The following is a 27688-nucleotide window of genomic DNA, read 5'->3' on the forward strand; positions in this document are numbered from 1 at the left end:
AAACTTTTTGTATCGAAGGAATCAACAGCCGCCATCTTGTCGCGGCTCAGAATCAGGATTTCGGTGGAGCATTATTTTATATTTTGAAACAGAGCGTCCGGATTTACATTTAACGGCACCGCTAACCAAAAAACAAAACACTTAAATCATTCAGAGGAATTTTTTTTGCAAAAACCGTGGATTTAATCGCGTTCGTCGGACAGAAAGCCCTCGTATATCTGATTTCCCCTTCAGAGAGCGGCGCTTCTGTCCCTATCTCCGTTCCGAGACGTATTGTTTACCGGGAGCTATCGGAGGAGAGACAGCAGCTTAGACACGATTTTGCAAAAATATATTATTTTTATGCAGTTATGCGCTGTTATGAGGATTTAAACGGATTTTGCACGGATTTTTTTGACGTCAGGAAAATGGGTTATTTGGTGATGCACATTTAACGACTCCTGGGGAAACGGTCAACGACCCATGCCGATATATTTTAATTTATTTTTAGCCGTATTTTTTGGTCGAAGTAAAGTCTTTTTGATAATATAACGATGATAATGTGGGTGTTGGGTGTTGGATTATCATGGGGTGAATGGCGGTGGCGAAGCGGGGCGCTGTTGTTGCTTTTTTGAAATTCTCACTTGCTGATAGCAAGCAGGCTAATTAGCGAGTTAGCTGCCTAGCTACTTGCTAATCGTGCGAGAAAGAAAGGTTGTGGTTGGGGGGGTGGGGGGTTGGTCTGAATAACTTTTTACTGTCGCGGGGATTTTCCTTCCTTTTTTAAATAATTGATCAGAAGTAATTATAAACTACTGCAATGGCTGAAAATCTGCTCGACGTTGGACCTCCCAACCCAAAACGACCGAAGCTGAATACACCTGCTCTTTCCGCCTCCGACGGTCCAGGTAAATCAGGCAGGCCTATTAGCAAACGTTAACATTAGCCACATTTCTAGATATTTAGCTAATAAGCTAGTGCTATTAACTAGCCAACTAGCTGCATGGCTAGTGCTTTTAAACAATTATGGATATGTAGGCATGGGTGAATTCTATAATCAATGCTGTGTTAACCTTAAGATATACTTCATAGTTGAGTTTTGTAAGTTGGCACTGATGTTAACTGTTAACATGCTATCGTTAAACCCCCGGTTGTCGTCACGTTAGCTCAATGTGAATACAGGTAAGTTGAGTTCTGTTAGCGTGGTTCATGTCAAACTCTGTAACGTTAGCAAAGACATTTTTGTATATAAGCTGTTTTTGAATGGTCAGTGTAACTACCCTACCGGCAACCAACATTAGTTAGCTAGTTAATTAGCTAGGCAGTAACATTTAATGCTAGCTAGGTAAATTCAGGCACGCCTTTTAGGGAGGTATTAAGGAGGGCTCAAGCATTGTCAGTGTAACATTAACGTTATTCGTCTTGAACATTAGTCATCAATTTATCCATATGAGAGCTATACTCACCATAGTAATGTTAAGTGTTTCATTGTAAGATTATATAACTGGCAGTGTGTGCAACTAGCTTCTTTAGTAGTTGTGTGTTGGCTCAGTCTACTACTCCATAAACTCGGGAGTGACAGTTCCGTTAATCCGTAGCAATGCTGAAAATGCTCTTTGCGATAGCGCCCCTTTTTGTTGCAGTCATTCAGGCCACTTGTTGCTGGGCTCATTGCATCACCTGCTTTATCACACGATTTGCACGCAACTCTTCAAACTTGGTCAGCAGGACTGTCAAATTTGGGAGCAGGGCGACAGTGAAACTGCACGCCTTAACGTTTCATGTCTGAAGTGTTTTTTGTAGCAACATTCAGTGAATTGGTTTTTACGTCGTTCATGATTGTGTAGAAACAGGGTGTGAGCTAGTCCAAAGTGGTGAAAAAAATAATGTCTACGCTGTCGAAGTTAACGGGATGACATGTCATACCTGCGCTGTAGAGTGCGTCGGACACTGTCGGGTGATTTTCGAGACACATGGTTTACTAGAAGGTAGAGCTCGTCAGTGTAAGTACCTTGTTTCATTCGAAATCAGGAACATATGGATATAGTGATTTTTTTTTTCTTTACTCAGCCAAGTTGTCAACAATTAGACAACTGCTTGTTTGTTAATGACTTATGACTTATTTAATAAAGTCTGAAACTATTGAGTGCAGAAGGTGGTGAGAACATTGTGGAGCACTGCAGTATTTTGTATATAGTTAACATCCATGGTAAGTCAATAAAGAATAGCAGAGGCATGTCACCTTTTTGTTGTGAGAAATGATGGTGCATCACTGCCCTCCTTTTTATTCTAAAGTTTGTTGTATATTCAGGGTTTTTCGGTTTACCCAGTTAGTCATCCACAATCAACACTCAGTTGTCTTAGGACAGTTCTTCTCCAGAGTGCTTGTAAGCATTACCCTACATACATGGATCACTCTTCTGAAACTGTAATGACACACTTACAAATTAGGGTTGTTTGTGACACAAATCTAATAAAAAATGATGATGCTTACCCTTTCTATGCTATTTAAAATCTGGTCACTGGTTTGGGTTTGGGTTAGTTTACCCAAAGATGGAGGTTCTCTCTGGAGTGGGCTAGATGGCGTGTGGTAGGAAGCACATACCCTGCCTATTTAGTGTATGGTCCCCCACCATCCCCGGCCCTGTGACTTGTTTGGTTTGTGTTCAGATGGAAAATGTCGCCTTCTCGCATGCTAGAGTTTGTTAGTCTGTTGACCTTGTTCAGTGTTTAGTCTACAGCTTTTATCTATTGAAACTTAAGAAACTTTGGCTATATTTTGAGATTGTCCGCCAATGTGAATTACAGTGAACTACAGTGAATTGCTTGAGTGGCTCATATCCACTGTAGCAACATATTACAATAATCCAATAAACTATGTTTAGTTGCATCCACCTGTGCCATTTATGTAGTGAGTATGCATGCTTTCTCAATCTTCTTAGCTGTGCTTCTCAATATCCCATGGAAGAAGGGATGTATTAGATGGTTTCTAGTGATGGTGTCAAGTGCAGTCTTTTTGATGGCCAATTCCAGAAAAAAACATTGTTGATTTGTGTCTCTCAGTTACACAACAACTTCTAATGCACAAGGCAGTTTCACATTCAGTTATGACAAAAACTCTCTAATCCACACAGTGAGATTTTTGTTTTCATTATCTAAATTAGAAAGATATAGCTAACTGGTAAGGTACCACAGTGGAAGACCACAGCAAGACCTGTTTTCAAAGATGGTCTGCAGTGGTTGACTTCTTGCTAAACAGTGACTCACATTTTGACTAAAGTGTTATCACACACACATCAGATTTGATTCACTATACCAGAATGTGTGTGTTTGTTAGCCAGATTGCCACAAACAACCTAGCATTTTATTTATGTCAAGTATTTAATAGGATATCAAGAATGCAATGATTTCTTTGAATGCATCTATTTTTTTTTCTTTTTGAGACGAATAATGTCTCTTGCTTTAAGAAAAACTCCCCCATTCAGAAGTCTTGATTTTTTTGTTGAGTCATAGGCTGAATTTGCCTAGAATTGAGTTGTCTCATTAGGTCCTCTCTAGGTTCAGGAAATATTATCAACATATCAAAGAAAGATAACATGTTCACAAATGGGATTATTATGATGAATGTGTTTTCTTGAACCGGCATTGCTCAGGGTTGATTAATGATATGCATCATGCATACCCGTTCTTCCAGTTCAGTGTAGTCCACACTCAAAATGATGTAGGGCCAGAGACAGTAAAACCAATGGACAGCAGGTCACAGTAAGTGCCTTTTGGAGTCAGAGCATGCACAAGTTTGTTAAATCTCTGCGAAGCCCTCGGGTTCAGCACTTTTTCTCCACGTTGCCTCAATGAAAACAGAATGCTGTAGCCTAAGTTTTGCATATAATAAGTTGACACTTGTGCACTTGACAAATGACAAGAACCACACACCATTTTCAAGGGAATGTTTCCTGATTTCAAAAGTGCAACAGCACTTTTGTCAAGGCCTCTGACTTCTAACTTCCTATGATAAAGCTTTGAGTCTGGTGTATTTTTCCAGGTTGTTATATATTAATTTTTTTATTTAGGCATTTTGTTTATTGCGTCAGATGGGGGGGGGGGTCATCGTCATCCCTGTAGCCTTAAAATGACTTCAAGTCCAATCATATATTCTTTATGACCCTTTTGCATTTCATTACCATTTCCCATGCAGAGTAAGCTTCAGATTTATTAGCTAGATAACCAGATAGACACTCAAATGGGCATCATAAAACTCTTCACAGAAATGTTTTTGGTAGCACGCTAGAGGTAGGCCTGAGACAGCACGTATTCCATGCACGTAGAGTTGACCATATAATCTGCGTCTTGCACCAGACAGTGTGATGTAGGTGGTGACGCTACGCATGAGTCGCTTCACCTGCTCAACATGTTAGTTGCATTAAAACTTTTTTCCATCTTTCAAGGAAAAGTCATTTATTTGCAAATGCCGGCCTATATACCATAGTCTCTCTGCACACATTGTTTTAAGAAATCCAGTGTTTGTTATGAGAGGGAGGGTCCCTGTAACTTCAGGATTGTAACGTCACCCATTTTAATGTTTAATTGAGTATCAGCGTCGCCGTCCTCAATGTGGTAGTGCCTGACATTTTGAGCTGGAGTTGCACTACTGTTTCAAAATGAATGAGTGTGTCAGGGTAGGAGAATTGCATTTTGCAAGTGGTAGGAGACATATGGGTCAAACCAACATTGGGCTCCTTATATCTTCATTTCATTTGGTGTGAAAGAATTTTTAACTTAAGCTTTATCCATATCTCATTGAGAGACCACTCTGTATGGGCTAAATAGACTTGAAAGTCTGAGCTCGGCATTTGATTGAATGTCACGGTGCCTATTATTGTTTGGGATGCACTAAATTTGTTCCCTGAATGTGCACTGTGATCCTCCCACTCAGGATCTCTGAAGTACTTAATTGCTATTCTCGGAAAAAAGGCCCACTGCACGCTCAAACAATTATTTTGGTTGTAGGCTATTCAGATAAAGAGTTATTTGCAGGTCCCAAATAACTCTTTATCTGAACAGCAGTTTACTTGAGATGCTGATGTAGTCTAGAGCAGCCTTTCTCCAACGTTTTTGACTTGAGGCCTGGTCATGTCAGACTTGGACTTTAACATTGTGATCATAGACACCCCCACCCCAAACACCTTATAGACAGTTGCAGGAATCCACACATTAATATTGTCACTCTTAGCCTACCAACATTATCTGTGCACCTCAGGTGGTTTCAGTTTCTCTTGCATAGCGTTCTCATCACTGCCAACTAATTTAATGCCTCGATATTTGATGCCCCCGAATTAGTATTTCATGATCGTGGAAACTTTTGTTTTTCTTTTAATTTAGTCCTCGGTTCCATGATCAATTGTACTACAAATGATCAGATCAGACATTATTTGACACTGCGGCTCTGCTGACCAGCAGTCTTCTCTTCTGGTCTAGAGCAGGGGTTCTCAACTGGTCTGGCTTTGGGACCCACAATTTCCCATGTTCATAAAGTCGCGACCCATATATATATTTTTTAGCGTTCAAGCCAATGGATATGGTGAGCTACATGGTAAGACAAGCGAAGTGCCTGTAGGCCTACTTGTTTGGAACATGCGGATGTTTGGCATTAGCCTACATTTGTGAAGTCTTCAACTCTTGATGTCACCTTTCAAAGTACTTGACAGGTATGACTTTGACAGGGGTGCCTTGTTTCCATGTGGCATTTTAGTTTTGATGGTTTCATGCTCTCATGTGCCAGCCATCTACTGCACACCACACAATGGGGTTTCTGTCCTATTATGTCCTCAGTTTAAGTGAATACATATCCGAGCCTACTGTAGGCTACTTCAATATTCTGAGTAGCAGCCTACTTGCGTTTACCACAAAAATGATGTCTAACATGACCTGTCACATAAACATTGTCCATGTCCATGGCAATGACTGATATGTAGGCTACGAATAAAGTTTATCAAAATAAAGGTCCAATATTAGATCTGATAAGGTAGCATTTTAAATTGGCGATTTTGTTATTTATTTTTATCCACAAGCTCTGCGACCCACCCAGAACGGTTCCGCGACCCACTTTTGGGTCCCGACCCACCAGTTAAGAAACACTGGTCTAGAGGACATTTTGGTGGCGTTAATAGGGATATGTTCTAGTCTAGTAGCCTCTTGATGATGGATTCTTGAATGAGGATGCTGTATACAGGTTGAAGTGGTTCTTGCCGTGTACATTTGTTATGCTCTACATCATTAGGCTAATTTATTTTTAGTTTTTCAGTAACACTTTGAGGCCAAACACTTTCTCACTTTGGCAGAAATGTTCTGTGTACTGATGTATGTGCAAGGCCATAGAGATTGAAAAAGATTGATTGAAAAGCCATGCATATTCCATTCTAATGCAGTTAATGAAATTGCAGTTGATTAATTGTAAATTATTTGTCCGATACCCAGTTCAACAATAGCTGGTAAGGATTTGCTGCCAGTATAGGGGTTTTCTACTGGTTGTGTTCAGAACCTTTTGGACTATTTTGTTCTTGTTGTTTAGACAGTACAGCTGTGGTAGCCCTAATGGGTTTTGTTTTGCCTCCAAAGGGCCCTGACACCCTGTGGTGTAAATGTCTACCTCATCACAATATAGTCCATTTAACAGTATATCTGCACCCTTTCTTTTTAAAATGACCGGTGAAGTCCATACGTCTTGTTCCATTCTGGGAGAAATCGGAATGTGAACATTATCTCTACATCCTGTACCATTTGTTGGGCTTTTGTTCTCCCAAGGAGAGGATAGAAGGAGCCCCCCCCCCCCCCACAGGCACTATAGACTGCAGCCTCCTTTTTCCGATTTCAGAGTTAATCCAACAATAAGCCCTTGTGGCTGTGCGCTTTAAAGACCCACCACTAAATTACGCAGGACAATGGTCCAGTGCTGCTGGTCACGCTTTCACGCTGGAACACCCCTCTCCCTGACTTTTGGCCCCGGCCTTCTGTCAGCTTTTGGCTTCAAACAGTGCCTGCACGCGCTCCCCTCACCACCACCTCCCCCTTCCACATCTCAGGCCATCTGTCACCCCAGTGAGGGGCTTTCTGCACCTACCGACCCCCACCTACCATTCTTCTTGGGAGTCCACTAGTATTTTACAGGGTACGTGGCCATGAGACGAATGTCTTTAGTCATGTTGATGCCCGGTCTTCAGTTAGTGCGGAGCTAAATTCATTTTGTGTCTTTCCAAAGCTGTTTGGTGCTAAGAGGAGACTGAATAAGTCAATAATACCAATTATTAATGGTCACAGACCAGAAAAAAGGCCACGAAAAATTGTATGTATGTATGGTCAAAAAGTTACTTCAATACTTTAAGTATATTCCTTAACTGTAAATGTAATTTAAAGTGTTTCTCCACAATGAATGTAAAAACCTTTTGCCTCCTGAACAGTTCGAATGCATTTAAACCCTGATACCTGTTTGGTGTTCTGGCAAGTGGAAGAGGCCACGGGTTAAGCAGAAGTCATGATCACGGACAGGCCATGCTAGAGACACTGGTAGGAGTCGTAAATCTTTCCTGTGGTCGGCGTCGCTGCTCTGTCTGTGTTGCATGCCACAGAGCCCTAGGCTGGCATCCCAGTGACCCCCCCCCCCCCCCCCACCCCTCTCTCCAGACCTCTGGCCGTGTCATCAGCGGCCCCTGGCAGGTCTCTGAGCCACAAACGCCTGGATGAAATCTCTGGCTCCCATCACATGGCAGTGCTCATACCAGAGAGGACTGGTTTCACTGAGGAACATGGGTTAGGAAAATGAATGAAGGTTAGGAGAGAGAGAGAGAGAGAGAGGTTAGAATGAAAGGCAGGAGATGTTAATGCAGAGCGAGGTCAGCTCTTCACGACGTGGAAATGTGGTCGGCAAAGCCCTCTAATTGCAGATTTTGAAAGGCTGCCCACTTCTCCTGTGCTTTTGCCTGCCTTTTATTTCTGCGGTCTATTCTAATCTAATGGCTGCTTATTAACAAGTCACAATACCTCCACCCACTCCTTGCACAGTGAGAGCAGACTGCGGTGGCTCAGGTAGAAGAGCCGTGGCTGATGTTCATTTCCTGCTTTGTGTTGGAAAGTGCTGTTCCTTAAGATTCTGATTTTGTCTTCATGTTTCTGGTTCTATCCCACAGTTGTTTAGAACAGACGGTTGAAAACCTGAAGGAGCTTCAATCAGAAATACTCTTGATTTTTTCACCCCAATAGCAAATGTCATCTCCTTCCCAATGTACTGGGAATCATCTTTGAAAGTGAGCTTGGGGAACTGAGTCCACACTAATGTGGCACCAAAGTTAGCCTATCCTTCAAGACCAATTCACACCAAAGATTTGTCATGAGACCAAACCGTTGCACAAACAAGTTGCAGTGGTCCTTGCCAGCTGTTGCAAGCAATTTCAAAAGATTTGTCATGTCAAATCGCAGTCGCAAGGTTTTAGAGCACTTAAACCTCACCGAGTTTGTGAAGTGACTGACTGAGTCAGTCCAGCAGAGGTGTCAGGTCAAGGTTTTGGCCAAAGGAGAGGCAGAGAAATACTTATTAACTTGGTTTTGAAGACCAGTGTCTGCCCAATATCAAAAACAGGTATGCTAATAAAGTTACAAAAGGAACATTTTGCTGACTGTTGGCTTTCAACTAGTTGGTTAATTTTGCTGGCTAACTAGCCAGTTTGCTAGTTAATATCTGCCCCCCTTTTTAGAATACGTGTTGCAGCAAGTTGCTGGTTTAAGGAACATTGCAGCTAGTCTCGTCACTAACCTTTGGTGTGAATTGGGCTTTAAACCCTTTTCCATCAAATACTGTGGTGCACAGAAATGCTGCTCTTGCTGAGCTTTCCTCTGCAGCGTGAAATGGCTTGTGTATTGTTTATATTATTTGGTCAGAACAGAGCTGCAGCAGATGTGCCATTGTTGTCTCATTAAGCTGGACAACTCCAGCTCTGCTGAGAGTGACACAGCTGGAAAGCAGCACTGTCGCCAAGGGGAAGCAGACTTGGAAATGCCAACACGGGGATGAGGGTTGAGTTCTCCTCACACTTTCCCCTCCATGGCTGTCCTGTCTCTTGGGGTTTTTGTTCCTTTCCCATACCTTCTGCTGTCTCTTATCCCGCTCTGTCTCTCTGGCATTACCAGTAATGCTAGTCATGCTAGTTAAACTATTTCACTACTTCCTCCTCCTCCTCCTCCTGTTTGCACCTTGTGCACAGTCTGGAGTGCTACTATCCTTGACATCTGTGCTGTCCTCGTGGGGTTTCAGTAGGAGTTTGTGAATGAGGCTTACCTCTTTCATGTGTACTGTGCCACTCACTTTCTCTCTCTCTCTCTCTCTCTCCCTCCCTCCCTCCCTCCCTCCCTCTCTCTCTCCCTCTCTCTCTCCCTCTCTCTCTCTCTCTCCCTCTCTCTCTCTCTGTCTCTCTCTCTCTCTCTCCCTCTCTCTCTCTCCCCTCTCTCTCTCTCTCTCTCTCTCTCTCTCTCTCTCCCTCTCTCCCTCTCTCCCTCTCTCTCTCTCTCTCCCTCTCCCTCTCCCTCTCTCTCTCTCTCTCTCTCTCTCTCTCTCTCTCTCTCTCCCGCTCCCACTGTCTTCCCGTCTCCACGTGTTCTCCTGACACACACCCAGCCCCAGCATGACTCCTCTCCTCCTGCTCCTCCCTGTAATCTGAGCAGGCGAGGAGGTGCTGAGTGAAGTCCCACGTGTCCTGCACCTGTCTACCAGCCCTCCTCCCCTCCCCTCCCTCTCTCCGCTGCTCTCCTCCTCCTGGTCGCCGTTAGGTTGGTCGGTCGGTCGGCTGGCGGCTGCTCTGCCAGTACCACTGCTCTCCATGTGCCAGAGAGCTGAGTGACAACCGTGGTCTGGAGCCCCTCTCAAGAGAGGGGCCAGCCTTGCTATTTATAACCCCAAGGCCATCGTGCTACTCCATATCCCCTTTACACATACACTCACACGCACCAACTCGCACACACTCCTTTGTGGAGTGGAAGGGTGAGAGAGTGTAACAGAGAAGGGTGGGAGAGACTGGGTGAAGGAGAGGTAGTGAGGTGTAGAGTGAGGAAAGATTGGGGGGGGGGGGGGGTAGTGCACGCAAGAGAGCTCTCCAGCATGCCTCTCTTGATAGGACTGCTGACTTGGCGGCACTACCGGACCAAAACAATGCTTTGCATTTTGGCCCTGAGCCAGCGAATGGAGTGGGTTGGGGGAAGGGAAAGGAGGATCATCTTAGGCTGGTGTGTGTGGGTGGGTATGTGTGTGAGAGAAGAAGGGTGAGAAAGAGAGAGAGCAAGCGGGTGAGCACTTGTGCGCTCTTGGCAGTGTCAAGGGACGTGCATGTCTGGCTGCGAGTGAGTGGCTGGACTGGGAAAAAGCAGTCAAGCTGGAGAAGTCCTTGCTTGCTCCCTCTCTTACATGCACCCCCTCCCCCCTCCGCCTCTCTCCCAGGGATGCACAGCAGCCTCTGTGTTGTTGGTCTCTGCTGGCAGCCCCTGTGTAGTGGAGCCAGTGCCGTGTTTACTGTGGGAAGCGTGCGGGGCCAAGTGTTCTCATTAAGGCCTGGACGCTGGATGTGGCACGGCATGCATGCCGCATGGCAATGAGACGCCCTCCTCCAGAGCCTCCAGTGCCCTGATAGCAGCAATACAAGTGCTGGCTGCAGTAGTAGTAGTGGTGGTGGTTGTAGTACTGTTGGCTGTTCGGCATTAGGAGCATCAGTTGCTGTAGTTGTGGTAGTACTACCATCTGTAGTGGTTGGAGCACGGGTGCCTGGCAGTTGTAGTGACATGTCCGTCGTGGCCTTAGTTTTTCATAGTGGTTGCAGTAGTGATTTGCATTGATGGCAGCATTCAGTTGAGGTTGCTGAAGGACGCTAACGGAAGCAGCATCAATGACTGCATGAGCAGCGGTCGCTTTGGAAGTCTGAGCAAGAGCAGATGAATAAGTAGGCCTAGCAGCTGTAGCTTTAGCTGCTGGACCAACAGAGACTCGTCAGCATTTAGAAATGGAAGTACGCCTCGGGCCTGGCTTTGATTTTCGCTACGCAGTTGATGTCTGTGGTTAATTGCTGACTATCACTACACTGTCGGATTTTGCATTAGAGGGAAAATTAACTAAATCTAATGGGCAAAGAAAACTCAATGACACAGCTGCGTTGGCTGTGTTGTAGCAGCAGCAGTTGTAGTAGTGATGTCAGTGGAAGTGGTGGTGGTGGTAGGAGTCTGTACTGAGGAGCTGTGTATTTCGATGGCAGTGGCAAAGTGTGACCATGCTGGTGCTGCAGAATGAATTTAGCTCGTCACCCCAGCTCCACGCTGAGCTGGTTTCTGAGCTGGGCCATGATTGCTCCGCTTCGCCAACCCAGAGTGGCTTGGGGTCAGTTTAGAGTGCCTTTGGGTCCGTTCAATGTGGTCATGCTGACTGATAGATTGGACTGTAAATTGGAGGGGAAAAATTGCAGCAAACAAAACATCCCTAAACCAGTTAAAACGATCTGACAAACAGGTATGTGGTATTTCTGAAATTAGTCTTTCTTGTTAGCCCTCATGCCTCTTGCGTTCCAGACAGGGCTTGTGGCATGGTAGTGTAGTGACACTTTGCTCGCGTCCATGTTGTTTTTCGGGAAGCCTCTAAAATGCCCTCCCAGCTGGTTTGGTTTTTCACACCCGCCAGAGCTGTGAATGGGGCTTCTCCAGACCCACCCCCACATCCTCTACAATCAGCAGAGCGCTGATTGTATGCATTCACTTGGTCTTACAGCATTGGGTGTTCTGTGTGTTTGCGTTTGTGTGTGTGAGTGTGAGGTAGAGTAACTGAGTGCTGTCGGGCAAATTTGCAGTCTAAAATGGAAGTGTTAAATGGCTGGGTTATTAGCTGGGAGAATTCTATTGTGGCAGACGGCTGTCAAACACACAGTAACTCTCTCTATCTCTCTTTATCTCTCTTTCACACACACACATTGACAGACTGACATACTATTATATCAGATTCCCAAATGCCTTTACAGGGTGCCTTTCGTAATTGTTTTAATTTGCTAGGGAAGGGTCTCTTTTTTTCAGTCACTATTGGTATTAGGCTCAGTAGGTGATTCCTCTGCAGTCCAGTGATTCTTCAGACCGGTAGCAGACTAGAGGCAGCCCGGAAGCTTTTCTGTGCTCATCCTCTCCTCTCTCTGTCTTTCTGCACAGACCTGGGCTCCCTGTCCTGGGACGACCTAGAGAATGATCTTCCAGATGAACTCATCCCAAACGGCGGCGACCTCCTGCTGCCCTCCTCCAATGGTGGCGGGGCTGGAGGCGGAGGAGCGGGTCCTGGTGGAGGGGCAGCGGGCTCCATTATGCCTGACGCCGCCGCTAAGCACAAGCAGCTGTCTGAGCTCCTCCGAGCGGGCAGTAGCGGTGGCGGCTCCAGCCTGGTGGGCGCTGGCAACGCCTCGACTGGGGGCGCCACCTTAGGGGGCGGCCAGCTGGGAGCCCTGGGCAAGAGCCCCCTGGGCCATGGCTCTCCGTCGCACTCCTCCCCACAGCCGCCCAAGCCCGGCGGTGGCGCCAACGCAGGGGTCCAGGCTGCCAACAATAACGGCGGTGCCAACGGTGGCGCCAACGTAGCCATGGGCATGAACACTGCGGGATTCAACCAGGCCATGCTGAACAGCGGGCAGGGGCACGGCATGCTGGGCCAGGGCGCGGTCGGCCAGCAAGGCCAGGTGCTGAACGGGACGCTGGGCCCAGCCGGACGGGGCCGTGGGGCCATGCAGTACCAGGCCCAGGCAGCGGTGGGAGCCGCCGGGGCAGGGGGCACTGCAGCGGGCAGCGTGCTGGCAGAAACACTCACACAGGCCGCGCTCAACGCCCAGCAGGCCAGCAGCATGAATAAGGTAGGAGGCACTGCTTCTTTATTCGTTTGTTTGGTGGGTATGAACACCGGTAGAGCCCAATAATTTCCATGATGTGGAAAATGTGGACATAATCACGGAAAATTAAAACGGAATTATAAATGAGAATTGGCGGATATTGGGTTGACACTTTAAATAAACAAAAAAAAAGTCACACTAAATATCAGAAGGTTCCATATAAGGCTACAATATGGAAAAAACTGGCATTTCATTAGAATATAATATGTTTATATTCCTTAATAACCTCTATTTGCACACTCTTAACCTCACATTACACACAACTCTTTGACTAATTAGGCTTTTTTTACTGTGGCTTAGACTCATAGGATCTATAGCCTATAGCTTAATATGAACCTATAGCATAATAACAATAACACGGGGTGTCACCCCGGGAATTTTTTAAATTCTAGTTGGTAATCACACCACATAACGTGACTTGAGAGGGACTGGATTCAGGAACTAAAGACAGGCCCATCTTCTGTCTGACTCATGTCACTTAACCCATGCATTAAACCACATGTCACTGCTTGAACGTTTTGTGCATGTTGTAGAAACACAGCCTTTATTTGGTGCAAATCAAATTTGGTTTCTTTGGTTACTTACCTTGGTTGTAGTCCGCTATTGACATTACTAGGCCATCACTGCAAGTGCACACATTTGCAAAATTGCTTACCTTCGTACAAGACGTTTTTTTCCCTGCATCTAATCGCGATTGAGTGCGCATCTAATAACGGCGGAGTCTCTGCGGGGAGACATCCACTCTCCATATTTAATTTTCGCTGTTGTTGCGAGCTAATAGGCTAGCATATAGGGAAATCCTTTGCATAAGCTGCTCCAGAAATTAATGCGTTTCCCTTAGCCTGTGCTACACCTTTCCACCAAGTTGTGTAAAAATGGTAGTTTTTGCTATGTTGACAAACAGCACATGGAAGCTCTTGATGGCATATGCCACTAACGTCTATAAAAATATACAATATAATACAATACAATATAATACAATATAATTGTGGAATAAAACTATGTAATACAATATAATTGTGGAATAAAACTAGACAGGTACCTCGGATTAGCATTGCTGTTTATTGTTAAACTGCAATTATCTGCAGCCAGCGGAGCGCATTTAACTATGCGTCCGGAAAATAATGTGTGTATAACCTAATTCTGAAGCAGTGGCCACCGCTACAAAATGAAGAGGAAACGCTGGAAAAATGATTGTTTAGAAAAAGGCAGATCAATACAATATGTAATATGTGAAGTGAAACTGGACGAGCCATAATAACCTCTGACTAGTTTTACTTATTGTCAAATTGCAATGTGAGCGGCAGCCAGCTGGGGTGATACATCGGCAGGATTATTTAAAAGGCAACCGCAACTACATTCTGATTCTGATACCATGGCGGCATTAATTTTACCACGGCGGGCCACCATGCTAAAATCAACGTAGAGAATACACTGCTATGAGTGCATCTGACACTCAAAACAAACTGTCCATTTCATTCATTTAACTGTTAATGCTGCCCTGGGAGTTATTTCAGCAGTTTTTGGCCAGTGAATACTGGTTAGAACCAAAACAAAACCCAACAACTCCTAAACGGCTAAAAAATAAATTGAAAAAATGGAATAAGAAATAAGAAAAAAATGGAATTTGGCTGTGGCCTGGAAGTTTGAAATGCGTGCCTTTTTCGCATACTTTTTAAAAACTCCTAGGGAGTTCATCAAAGTAGTAATGTGAAATAGTGGATACCTCAAACAAAGTAAAAAAATATTTATTTGACACACAATACTAAATTACATGGTCTACATAGCTTTGATAATTCATTAAATTTGCCATGAGCACTTCACAAAGCATCGACTATCTAACTGCAAACAGACCCACCCTCACCTTGCACTGTCCTGATTCTTAAGCTCTGTTCTATTTGGCACACTGCCGTGCTTGTTGCAGTTTTATGCTAACCTTTCTGTGCATTTGTCAGTGTTACAGACAATGCTAAGATTAGTCACGTCACATTAAATAACCTTCATCAACACTGCTGGAATTAGACCCATTCAGTGGCAGCTTTGGCTTAGGTCTTTGTTTTTTCAGTCACCTTGTCTAATTGGTTCAGTTTTATTTATTTATTTCAAAACTGCTTAATTGTTCAATTAACACGTCCAGGATGTTATAAAAACACCTCCACACTGTCTCTTGGTACACCTCTTAGTAAGTGGTGCATTTTTCTTCTCACAGTGGATGTTAAAACAAATAGAAAGTGAACCCATTATGCAAAACAAGCTTTCATTGTGTCAGAGAAATGGCTTTGCAGACCTGTTAATTTTGCTGATTGATTCCTATGTTGTAAGGCAATAGAAATGTATAGAAGCTCTTAAAAGCGATATTTCTTTCTGATTTCAATCTTTGGTATGCTATTGACTACACTGCAGTGTTGGACTCCACTCTCAAAAATTGACAACACAAACATGGTTTCCCCTAAAGCGTAGTAGTGTAGTGGTTAGGCCTGGGGGTATAAGATATATCGCCATGGGTTGAAATGAACTTTTTGGCCTACTAGCTAAAGTGGCTGGAAGATGAAAAATGCTACCGGCATATTTTGTAGCGGCCAAAACTGAACAATGCTTTTCATGATTATTTTGAAAGTATCATTATTATACAGCTCTTCAGAATGCTGCAGAAAGTTCCATTAAAATGAATGGAACTTTTCTGTGGTTCAGCATTTCTGTATAATGACCGCTGCAAAAATATATGACCGCTGTCAATGGCAATGGGTTTTGCGCTTCGGATTCATGTCTCTCATATCAATCATTTTGCGAGTAGATTGTTCACCATCACAATCGCAATGGGGTATCAGCAAGTAATAGGCCAAGATGCTACGCAACATCTGAAACTTTCAAGTATTATTTGTGTCGCAAACTATTTATTTTTTTCAGCGGATGCCATGAAATGGTAACAGAATTATTTTAAGACGTGTTTCTTAAGTTTCTTTTTTCGTTTTGGCAAGTAGCCATATAATAACCAGGGTAATGTATTGTCCTCTGGTCGTTAGAAACATAACTCCCGACCATACCTGAACATTGAGCTTTGAAAATAAGGGAGATTTCCCTACAGGACGAATGGGACACTGACGCAAAGCAGAGTTGATCTGGCAAACTGGTTTAATGTGACAAAGTATTCTCGCAGATGATGAGCAGCTGTATTCCACGCTCCAAAATGGAGCAGTGCCTCCCATAATTCAGCTGCCAACACAAAAATCTGCACACCATTGGCTAGCCCGGTTAAAACCAGACCCTTCTCAGTCGTAACTGAGAGTGGGTCTGGGGAAGGTTCTTTCACAGCCCATTTCCAAAGGACGTTCCCAAACGGACGCCGATCATAATGCCTCGGACGCAATAGGAGAGGCCAAAAACCTATCAGAGCAACGAAAGAGACAGAGTGACGGAAACACACAATTTGCAACACTTTCTGGTTGTAGGGAGAAGCAGGAAGAATTTACCACTATTTAATTAAACGTAGGCTAATTTACAAAGACATCGTGCCACACTGAAAGCTAATATTTTGTCACTAGCAATTTACATCTGCCATCTGTCAAACACAATTGCATTTTCAGCTCTGAACAAAACCATTCCCGTTCAAACGAGCGTTTTGTTTCATTTGTCCTTTCTGGCTGACCGGGACATATGAAGTAGGAATGGGGGACGAGAGACTGAAACGTTCAAAGCAATTATGCCGGAATTGTTTCAAGGCAAACACTGAAGTGTAGCATTCGAGTGATGCTCACATAGCACACCAATTCAAAAGTAGCCTATGTGTTTTCTGTCGGCTACGTGTCCAGCTACTATAGTCCTATAAATGAAAAGAATATCAAACCGTTTTCAGTAGCCTACCACTGTTGCAGATATCACATAGGTATCCCTTACATACAATGTTTGTACAATGTTGCATATTCCAACATAAGGAAGCAATTAAGAGACTTCTAACTCCCTGTCTTAAACCAACGTGATATCAGCTTCAAACAAGCGGCAGCAGCCATGGTTGATGATTTTTTTTTTTAAAAACCCCGGCTTCTTCCCGACTAAGACCCCGGCTTTTGCATGGTTTGATAACCGCTGCAGCTTAAAGGTTTAATGACTATAATTGTGCCATGTCATCACATTTACTAGTATTTCTTGTTAATGTCTACAAAGATAACACAGAACCAAAAGTAGATGTACAGACACAGCCATCTGTGGAGCAATGATTCTAGAGCGACACTCTGAGATTGTTTTTCTGTGGTTGAAAGAAAGTCTGTTGTAACAGGCTATTACAAAATTGCAACATCTCCGGCCAAATTAATGTCACGTGAACTAGCTTCTAATCATGTCTAGCACAGCCTACACACATTATTCATTACTAAAGATGGACCCAACAGTGTGTATACTATCTATCTATCTATATATATATATATATATATATATATATATATATATATATATATATATATATATATATATATATATATATATGAGTATACTTTTCAGTGGACCGCATAAAGCCCAGCTCAGTCAGTATGTTTTGCTGTATTGGGTGATTGTGTCCATAGGAAACATGATTTAAAGTTTGTTTGTGTTGGCTCATGCCTGTGTCTAAAATCATGAATATCTGCTACAGGACTTAATATTTGGTCATTGAGCTGTACACAATTTACTTTATTGTTCTGCAGCATAGGAAGTGGATTGCCTGTTGTAATTTTTGTGTGATTGCTTGATGTGAATATTATTATTTTTTTTAATTTTTTTTTTTTTTTTAAGTTTATTCGTAACCTGTGCTACCCTCAGGGGTGGGGTGTTGATTTTCGCTAAAAGCTAGGTTTGACATCTGTTGCTACCACAGAAAGGTCCCAAAATGCATTCAATCAGATTCATCTGGCCGTGTCCCTTCCTCAGCGGGCTGGCTGGCTAATCATTCCATGATTTGTCCTGCCCCAGCCTCCATTGTTAAAAGTTTGCCATGGGCCGTTTGCGTGAGGACTGAGTCGGCAGGGAGCCTCAGGGGCGGAGAGTGGAGGGGGAGGGGCAGGGGCAGGAGAGGCATCTGAGACACCCAGGCCTGCACAGGAAGTCAATAGGAAGCAATCAGGCCTCCCTGCTTGTCATGCACTCTCTAGTTCTCCTCACCGCTGAGGACAGGGGCACAGTACCGCGCTGAGAGGGATGACTGTGGTGTTTGAGAGAGAACGACAGAGAGTGTGTGTCTGGAATGCAGGAGGCACATGAGAGGAGAGAAACTGAGATGGAGATCCACAGGCAAGAAGGAGAGAGGGTTCATTTGGGGTCCTGTGCAATCCAATTTATGTTTTGCTAAAATTCCATTTCATTATTTGTCAGATTACGTGTTTTTCATTTAGTTATTTCTAGATTCAGCTTTATCAATTTGATTATCTTAGTCATATGACCAGTCAGCACTTTGCCTAGTGTTTTTACACATGTAATAGGGTAGCAATACATAGCTTCATAGTCTATATCATTTGCCGATTCATTTTGTCGTGTTTGGACACAGCCTATTCAAGGGGAGGTTGCCTTCTAGTTTTCGGTAGGCTACTGTGTCAGAAAACCACCTGTTATGATGGGTCTAGTGTAGGCTTACATTCAAAGTTTTAGTTATTTTAAGTATCAGATAACGCCCCAATAGCCTCGTTAACAACGTCTACACCTAGTGACCATTTTTCCTGTGTGATGTGGTAAATTATTGCTGTTAAAGTCGCCAAACACGAATGGTTGAATAGAGAAAGAAGAGGGTGTCGAGGAGGGAGTGGATAAAAGCGAAGAAAAAATCAGAAAATTGAAGCTACAAGCTATCAGAAAGTTTTAATGTCAGGTCGTTGCAAAATTGCATAGATATTTTTTTTTCCTTAAGCCTGAAGGAAGTGAAAGTCTCACAGGCTCAGCCTTTGAAAACAGCAGACATAAACAGTTTTACCTGACTGGTGGCCTTAACTTAATTTTGCCTTTAAACATGAGATGTTGCTCAGAAGAAGAAAAAATAGCACTTCTATGGGCAATGATGGATCTCATCAGCAATGATGATTTTGAGAACAAATATTTAAGTGGTGTTGCATTTAGAGACATTGTGTGAAGTGGTACTTTAGCCATAATGAAACCAGTTGTGGTTTTTCTTCGAACTGAATGCAGACCCGCACACTCTTGAAGATTGCGCTGCGGTTTTCATGTCTAGTGTCTGAAGCTCGTAAATCTCTCTTGTGCCTGTTTTTACCCTCTCGCATTGTCGCCTGCTCTTTATGTCCAAACACAGAGAACGCCGACTCATCCATGATAGCGTTCCCTATCTGGTGTTGAGATCACACACTCATGACGTTGTCTGTGGTTTGCCATCAGAGGTAGGCCTACTTCCAGTGCAGTTCTTGGGTTGAAGATCTGTTGGTCTCCTACAATGTGTGACGACCGCTTCAGTGTGAGTGACCGCACCGTTAGGAGCAAAAGCAATCTCAGGTGCAGCAATGTATGAGTAATTCCTCAGGGATACATCCATCACCGACACACTCCACAGGCATGTTCACCTCTCATCCATTACACCTCTACACTGCAGCCCTGTTTACCACCATTATCCTTCACAAACAGACATCCATCATACATTTCACTCATTCATCACTGATGAATTCATCATCGTGTCTACCTTCAAACACAGACATACACACAACTACCACTAACATATTGTTGGCTTCGCACATCGCCTGTCTATTCTTCTGTTCCCTGGATCTTTCATCATGATGCAACAGTCAGTTGGCTTAGACTCAACATGCCCCGACAGCACTGCGGTCAATGAATCAACACAGTTTTAGCTTGAGAATCAGGCCTCTCAGCCAGCTTAAGAAAAAGCCCTTAGTCGGAGCCCTAGTTGTGCTGCAGACATTTTCATCTCATCAGATACGCTCTTTACTCTGAGCAGACAGCTGCTGAGCAGCCCCGCGTCAGAGGCCGTCCCATTCAGCCTGCAGCGGCGCTCTGTCTGCCGCCCAGCTCGGGAGACGATCCTGAAGATTTGGTGCTTACATTGTGGAGTTACCCGCTGCCCCACTGTGTTAGGATGGAAAAGGAGGGATTGGGGGAGCGCGTGTGTGTAGGGGGGTTGAGGAGCGGAGTGGGGGAGCAAGGCTGAGTGCTGACTGAAGGAGCCTCTCAGCTGTGTGTGTGTAAAGCTGCACCCCTAGCCAACCCTCTGCCTGCATTCATCCTCTCAGCTGGGCCTCTGTCCACCCAGCCGGCCGGCAGTCCGTCAGCAGCACACAGGCAGCCTCCCGGCCAGCTGCGCCTCAGACAAGGACGAGGGGGGAGGCCTGCAGAGGGGAGAGAGAACGGGGGGGGGGGGGGGGGTCACAGGGGGCCCCTTCAGCTCCCAAGATTTCCATCATTTCTCTCTTCCTTCGGCTAAGAGAGGAGACGGCTGGGCGTTACCAAAAGCGGACGCTCGGCCCAGACAGCCAGCACCTCCATTCGGCTGGCCCTCTGTCAGCATGCACTAGAAGGAGTAGGTGTGGACCGTGTGCTTTCTTTAACCTTTCATAACATACAGATTCTCTCTCTAACTTCTTCAAATTGATGCTGAACTGAATCAGGAGGTTTCACTGTTGCGTGCATGCAGCACAATTGATGTGAAACCCTGTTTGTTTTTATTATTTTTTTAAGTTGGTCTTAAATTTCATTCTAAGTGGCATCAAAAGTCTTCATAGCTATATTGTAACGAATCACAGGCTGAATTTATCCATTGTTCCATTTTGTGTTTACATTGCAGCATTTAGAGCAGAACAAATTATGTAAATAAACCCACGTTTAGATTTTCTCTACAAACAGACCCATGCGCGGTTAAATTTGTGACTCTAGTTCTCTGGTCACATTTGACAGCTAAAAGACACCATCCCGAAGTCTCTAAACACTTTAGACTCATCTGTGTTTTTCTGTGTGATCTCCAACATCGGGGGTATCTCCTCCTCGGCCGAAATATCAATTAAACTTTTAACTACTTCAGAGCTCCAGGTTAGTCTTTGGTTTGTCATTTGATAGGCACTGGTTGTTTAGGCTAACATTATGCTAAAGGATTTGTTTCAGTTTAGCATTTTTTTTTCTTTATTATTATCTTGGATAACGTTGGTCATAATTCCATACTCCAGCATCAAATTGCCAGTTTAGTACATTAATAAATCAGGTTCGCACACTAGTAGTCTATCCCAAAGCAATAGCTGCCAACTGATGAGCTTTATTTGGGCATACAATGGAAAAGCTTGAGAGAGACAATACCACGATGGTTTTGGCGGGGGAAAAAACATGCGTGTCATGTTACAATGTGTACAAAAAATTAAGCACAAATGAGCTGTCCTGCTACACTGGCCCGATTGCATTCTCACTGTAGACGAATTGCTCTAGGGTTCGATTGGAAACCCAGTCAGTCTCAGTCTGTTTGTTTTGTTCCGAAACAGAGTGCCATTGCTGCTTTCACATATACAAACTGATATTTGGGGGTAAGCGCTCCACGTTCATATTCAACTGCTCCAATATATAGGAAACTTGGTGTGTGTGTGTGGGCAGAGATATGAATAGACATTGGGATTTAGGAGTGAGTGGTGCGTCTGGAGTTTTTTTTTTAAGGACTCTGGATGGATTTTGTGCATGTGCATGACTTTGGCAACATAACTGACAACTTGGTTGTACTTTAAATTGTGCACTACTGGTAAATCCAATGTTGTTTTTATTATATTTTAATATATGTTTTATCTAATCTGATTGGTTTACATCTCTTCTTCCAAATAAGAAGAAAAGTAGTGAAAATGACCCGTCACCCATAGCTGTAAAGCTGTATTTCATGGATGGGAGCCTAGACCTTTTTTCCAAAAAGTACTTTTTGTATAAAATTTGAAATTACATTTTACAATGTTTTTTTGGAGGAACTGTATCTGACAAAGACCAAGTAGTCTGTCCCCATAGGCAAAATAATTGGTGAAAGTGGCTGTAAGTTGATTATTATGACCGCCGCGCAGTGAAGCGGCGGTCATATAGGTTTAGTCAGATTTTTTTTTTCTTTTTTTTTTTCGCATGTCCAAATTTACGTCAAGGATTCCCGGGACACTGAAAGACCGGGGTACACGAAACTTGGTGGGCATGTAACCCCACATGGATTTCATGAAACCATCGTTTTTCGTTTTGATCTGTAGCCCCCCCCCGCTGGACTGGACCCCCCGAAAGGAGGGTAGGGCAGACACAGTTTTCTGTGAATATCTCGAGAACCGTAGGGTTTAGGAGGACCATTTTTTTTTTGTATGTTGATTTCAAGGGGCCATGTCAACCCATTCCATAACCACTCATTTCATGTATAGCGCCACCTAGTTAAACACAAAAAAGTAAAAATGAGGTGTTGTAATCGCAGGTATCTGTGACCTAACATAGTCAAAACTGCACGAAATTGGAAGTGTAGGATCATTATGACGCCCTCTGAATGCACACCGTTTCGTGGAATTCTGTTCATGGGGGGCCACACAATAAATTAATTTATGTTACTATACACCAACTGGCCTGTAGGTGGCCGGAGACAGTTTTCTGTGAATATCTCGAGAACCGTAGGGCCTAGGAGGTCCACCTTTTTTTTGTATGTTGGTCTTAAGGGGGCATGTCAACCCATCCCATTACCACTTATTTCATGTATAGCGCCACCTAGTTAAAAATTAAAAATAAAAAAATTAGGTGTTCATCACAATATCTCTGGCTGACATGGTCAAAACTGCACGAAATTGAAAGTGTAGGATCATTATGACACCTTCAGAATGCATGCCAAGTTATGGGAACTTTCGTTCATGGGGGGCCTTACAATAAAATGATTTATGTGTACATTTAGTGACCGTACACCAACAAGGATTCCTGGGACACTGAAAGATCGGGGTACACGAACCTTGGTGGGCATGGAACCCCAGATGGATAGCATGGAACCATTGTTTTTCATTTTGATTTGTAGCCCCCCCGCTGGACTGGACCCCCCGAAAGGAGGGTAGGGCAGACACAGTTTTCTGTGAATATCTTGAGAACCGCAGGGCCTAGGATGACCAATTTTTTCTGTATGTTTGCCTCCAGTGGTCATGTTAACCCATTCCATGTGCATAAACAGATACACATGCACACACATACATTCACAGTAATCATACGTATGACACATACTCACACAGTAGACATATGTACGCATGCATGCACATGCATAAACACACATACGCAGACAAACACACAAGCACGCGCACACACACACACACACACACAAACAAACATAAACGTGTGCACACACACACATGCACACAATTCAAGAATTTCTCAGAATTATGAACAGGCAAGATGGGGGTGGGGTTGTATAAAATGAATTTTACATGTGAAATCTATGAACTAATCATGTTTTGGTACTTGTTGTCTAGCAGATACCTGTGAGAATTGAGTGTGGATAATGCAATTTAGTGAGACAGTTAGAATCATATAGGCCTTTCAGCGTGATTTTATTTTTGTGGAAAAAATGTGCTGGACTGGGCGGCATATAAATGTGCTGGAATATGCGTCATATTTTGTACCGCTCTGCGGTACATCTAGTTATAGAACAGTTAGGTCCGTTCGAGCTATTTATTATTTTTTGATTGGACGAGAGACATTCTATGAGTCACGAGTGGCGATATCCCACCACAATGCCATTCAAGATTTTTTACTGCAGTTATCACTCTGCATATTGCATTGAATTGCTTTCAAGCAATCTAGCCTACCTCTTGAGTGGTGTTACGTTGCTTGGCAACAAAAATCAAAATAAACGATAGAAAACACAATTTTGTATCTTAAAACTAAATTAGTTGGTAATAGAACTGTTGTATAAAAGCAATATGACACTCGTCAGGGGCGGACTGGGACCAAAAATCGGCCCTGGCATATTTGGCCCAAGCGGCCCTCAAATCGGTCGGGCACACCTAATTCACCCTTCGCTAAGTCCCGCCCTCCTTAGTTACTGTTGCTATGCCTGGCGAGCTTTAGCACCCTGCACGTCTATTACATAGGGGGAGAACCGGGACTTTTCAATGAAATGTAATTTACAAAGACATCGTACCACACTGAAAGCTAATATTTTGTCACTAGCAACCCACATCTGCCCTCTGTCAAATACAGTTGAAATTTCATCTCTGAACAAAACCGTTCATGAGTTATTTAAGCAGAAGTTGAATGTGCATTTTGTTTCATTCGACTCTCCTGGCCAGAATGAATGGAACAGGCATGGGGGACGAAAGAAACATACCAAGCTAGTACTTCCCACAACTTCAATATTTGACAACATATCATGAATGGTACTTCAAATAGGTGTTATTTTAAATAGATTGCTGATGGGCTATACATCTTGGTGAACGTCTGTTAACAACTTCTTGCCGTTATCGTGAAGCGTGTATCTCGCAGTTATGGAAATATCATGCAATATGCCATTTTTATAGTTAGAACAATATGTGTTCCCAATTATATCATGTTTCTAAAGTGTAACATGTTATTTCACTGTGTCTACGTGGGTTAGGGCACCACACATACAAATAAGTGCCCTTCATGACCCACAGGCCTTCAGTCTCCACAGGTTAACATGGAAAAACTCGAAAAGCTTGTCAGACCTCCCGTGCCTAGTGACGGGTTGCTAAGCCACGATTGGCCTGTGGCGGTTTTCGGGTGTGGCTTAGCGAAGGGTGAATTAAATACAAAATCTTTGCATACCCTTAAATATGCATATATTTTCGGTTACAAAAAAAAGTTTGGATATTTAACATACGGTTACTTTCATTCAACAGAGGATTTTTAAATACATTTTCTACTCGTTTTAAAAGTAGGCCTAATGTGCAAGTTGAAATGTAAAGTGGAATGACAGAAGTATAGGCCTTAGGCTTCCCATGTACTGTAGGCTAAACACCACCCCCTATTTTTCCAGTGTCCTTTGGTATGCAAAGTAACATCATAGTTAACAACACAACACTCAATTTTCGTTGACATGTCATTAGTGAAATTAAACATTAGGCATACCAGATTTTAGATTTGGTGATGGCCTTGGAGTCTGGCTGGCTCATATTCAGTGAGGTGAAGTTTCATGCAAGAATTGAGGCAGTCACCATTTAAGGGCAACTCCACTCAAAACCGTCATATCCTTAACGGCAACTAAATACCATGGCATTGTGTTGGGGTTATGGATGTGACAGTTTTGTGCAAAACTGCCCTTAAACGTGAGCACAGTTTTGTCTTTATATTTTTCATAGATTTCTCACATGCAAGTGGAACCGAACAGGGTTAACACAGCAATACTAACTCGTTCCAGTGTGCGATATAACGGGCAGTTCATTTCGCGTTTTCAGAATCAGTCTTCGGATGGAAACTTTCCCATTTCAGCCCGTTTGTGTTCGCGCTCGCAAGCTGTGGTCGCTGACGTTTCCTTTTTGACATTTTCCTTATCTAGCCTATAGCAAGCGCACACATCAACAATAACAAAGTGTTCTCGTTGACTGAAATGGAGGGAAATCGGTGATTTTGTTTGATATTGACTTGGCAACAAACCGCAAATGTAACAATATTGTGCAGGCTACGGTTACGGAGTCAAGTGAGGTGGAAAGTTATATAGGCTAAATTACTCAGATAGACCTACAATATTACTTTTTGAAAATGAACTAAAATAAAATACATTTTAATTAAATACTCATTAATTATTTTCAAAAGCTGATCAAAGAGCCGCATGCGGCTCCAGAGCCGCGGGTTGCCGACCCCTGCTGTAGGCTATACTACCTACCTACCTACATTGCTGGTACATTTTGTTTAAAGATTAAAGATTGTAATTATCTTTAATGTCTTCCAGTAGCCTATCGTATAGGTCACTGTATATATAGCTTAGTTGGCTTGTGCATGAATATGACTTGATGTTTTGTAGCCTACATTTCCGTCAGTCTGCAGTCTTTTAGCCCATCTTTACCATGATAACAATTCCAAGATAGTAGAGCGTCGAAAGGGTTCTAAGAGAGACCAACCACCACTCATGCCATCGATGTTGAATTTTGGGCGCCTGACGGAAACTGATCAATCTGACCAACAATTAATATCGATTTGACACTCTTTTGCTGTCCGGGTTTGCAAATCATTTATTTAGAACATTTAAGTTGCGCTATTTGTTATTATAATCACAGCACGGCCTTACTATGTTGTCATTACCATATCATTACATTATCGCAATTAATAATCATCATCGTCAGCATGGCATGTCACACTTGGCCTACCTGCTCCACCACTGAGTTCTTATCATGTAGCTTCAACTAGGCTCCACCACCTGCTCACTGTCCCTCTGCTCTGGATGCTTGCTTACATCCTCGTTTAAACTCAACGAAGCTTCTACATTGGTGTTACTTTTGCACTATTGTCACTACCGGCACCCGCCGCAATTTCGTGTAGGCAACTTCGATTAACTTTCGATGCGCTCACAGAATCCTGGCTCTGAGCCAAAATGCGAGGGGTGGGGCCTGACATGAGCTGTTATTGGATTAGTCGAGCGTCAATATGGAAATGTAACCAATGGGCAATCTCGCTGATTGTCCTTCCTTTGGGCCGATCGTTGGCCAAAATTATTTAATTATATAGCCTATTCTATCGGCCCAAAAGGTGCGTCGGCCCCCCGGGAAAATGCCCGGTATGCCAGATGGCCAGTCCACCCATGACACTCGTGACCGTGGGGTTGGTAAAGGATATCGCCACGGCTGTAATTGACTAAGGCACTCGGCCTTCGGCCTCGTATCTACGGCTGAATTATAGCCGTGGCGATATCCTTTACCACTCCCACTCGTGTCATATTGCTGAAATATCATGGTTCTTATATTTTGTATTTCTCCATCAAATTGGTTCACTTTTCACCACAAAAAAAAAAAAATGTCCCACCTTTCTTTGAATTTCTAGTAAGTTTTATTTTTCTGCACTCACCTCTCTCTCTCTTTCTCTCTCTCTCTCTCTCTCTCTCTCTCTCTCTCTCTCTCTGCAGATGGGCCTAGCGGGCAACAGTAGTCCGTTTGGGCAGGCGTATGGGCAGGGCACTGGCGGGGTCAACGCCCCCCTCCAGAACAGCCTGCCCCCGTTCCCCTCTGACCTGAAGGGAACGGCCGTCACCAACGTGGCAAACCTGGTGAGTATCAGAGTCCGCAAAGGTTCTTGTGACGATATACTAGTCTTAGTAGTGCAAAGCTATCAATGGTAAAGTAATCAACCAGACAGTGAGTGTCTCAAGGTGATTGAGAAGGGTGAGAGCATGGATTGGCAATAGCTATTGGGCAGTTAGTGTCCCTTGTGATTGTTATGACCGTCATATAGATTTAGTCAGTTTTCTTCATTATTCTGGGTTTTTTTTTTTTTTTCCTGTCTTTCTTTTTTTCTTCAGTTTGTGAGGTAAACTTATGCCGTTTCAACTGCTGATTGAATAAAGTTGCAACTCCACGGACTGTAGCCTATCTTGTGTCTGTCTACTCTGTTGCGCACAACCTGCTGCCAGCCTCGAGAGTCTTTAATGACCAGTCTGGAACTGAAGCAGGAATGGCTAACTACTAATTTTTCGGTAATATTACAAAACCCAAGCAAACGAAATGCAAATATAATACTGAAATACAACTTTAAATTACTTATGTACTGAGTCGTCCCACCCAACTAGCGCGGTATAGTGCAGACACACCAGCACAAGGAAGCAGTTTAGGTCCACTCTGCTTAGAATTTAAACGGAGGGCCATTCACGAGTGGAT

At 43.6% G+C, this 27688-nt stretch overlaps 1 protein-coding gene across 8 annotated transcripts in view; it reads left to right on the top strand.

The window, feature by feature from the left end:
• Positions 1–27688, top strand: part of crebbpa (CREB binding protein a) — a 57250-nt gene continuing 29562 nt past the window's right edge. For all 8 annotated transcript variants that reach the window (XM_042103002.1, XM_042103006.1, XM_042103003.1 and 5 more), the window contains exons 1-3: positions 1–887; positions 12196–12884; positions 26941–27081. In XM_042103002.1, coding sequence (XP_041958936.1) covers positions 800–887; positions 12196–12884; positions 26941–27081 — 918 coding nt within the window. In that variant the 5' untranslated portion in view covers positions 1–799. The remainder of the gene's footprint in view (positions 888–12195; positions 12885–26940; positions 27082–27688) is intronic.

The sequence above is a fragment of the Alosa sapidissima genome, chromosome 9 (assembly GCF_018492685.1).
Source record: "Alosa sapidissima isolate fAloSap1 chromosome 9, fAloSap1.pri, whole genome shotgun sequence".
Lineage (NCBI taxonomy): Eukaryota > Metazoa > Chordata > Actinopteri > Clupeiformes > Clupeidae > Alosa > Alosa sapidissima.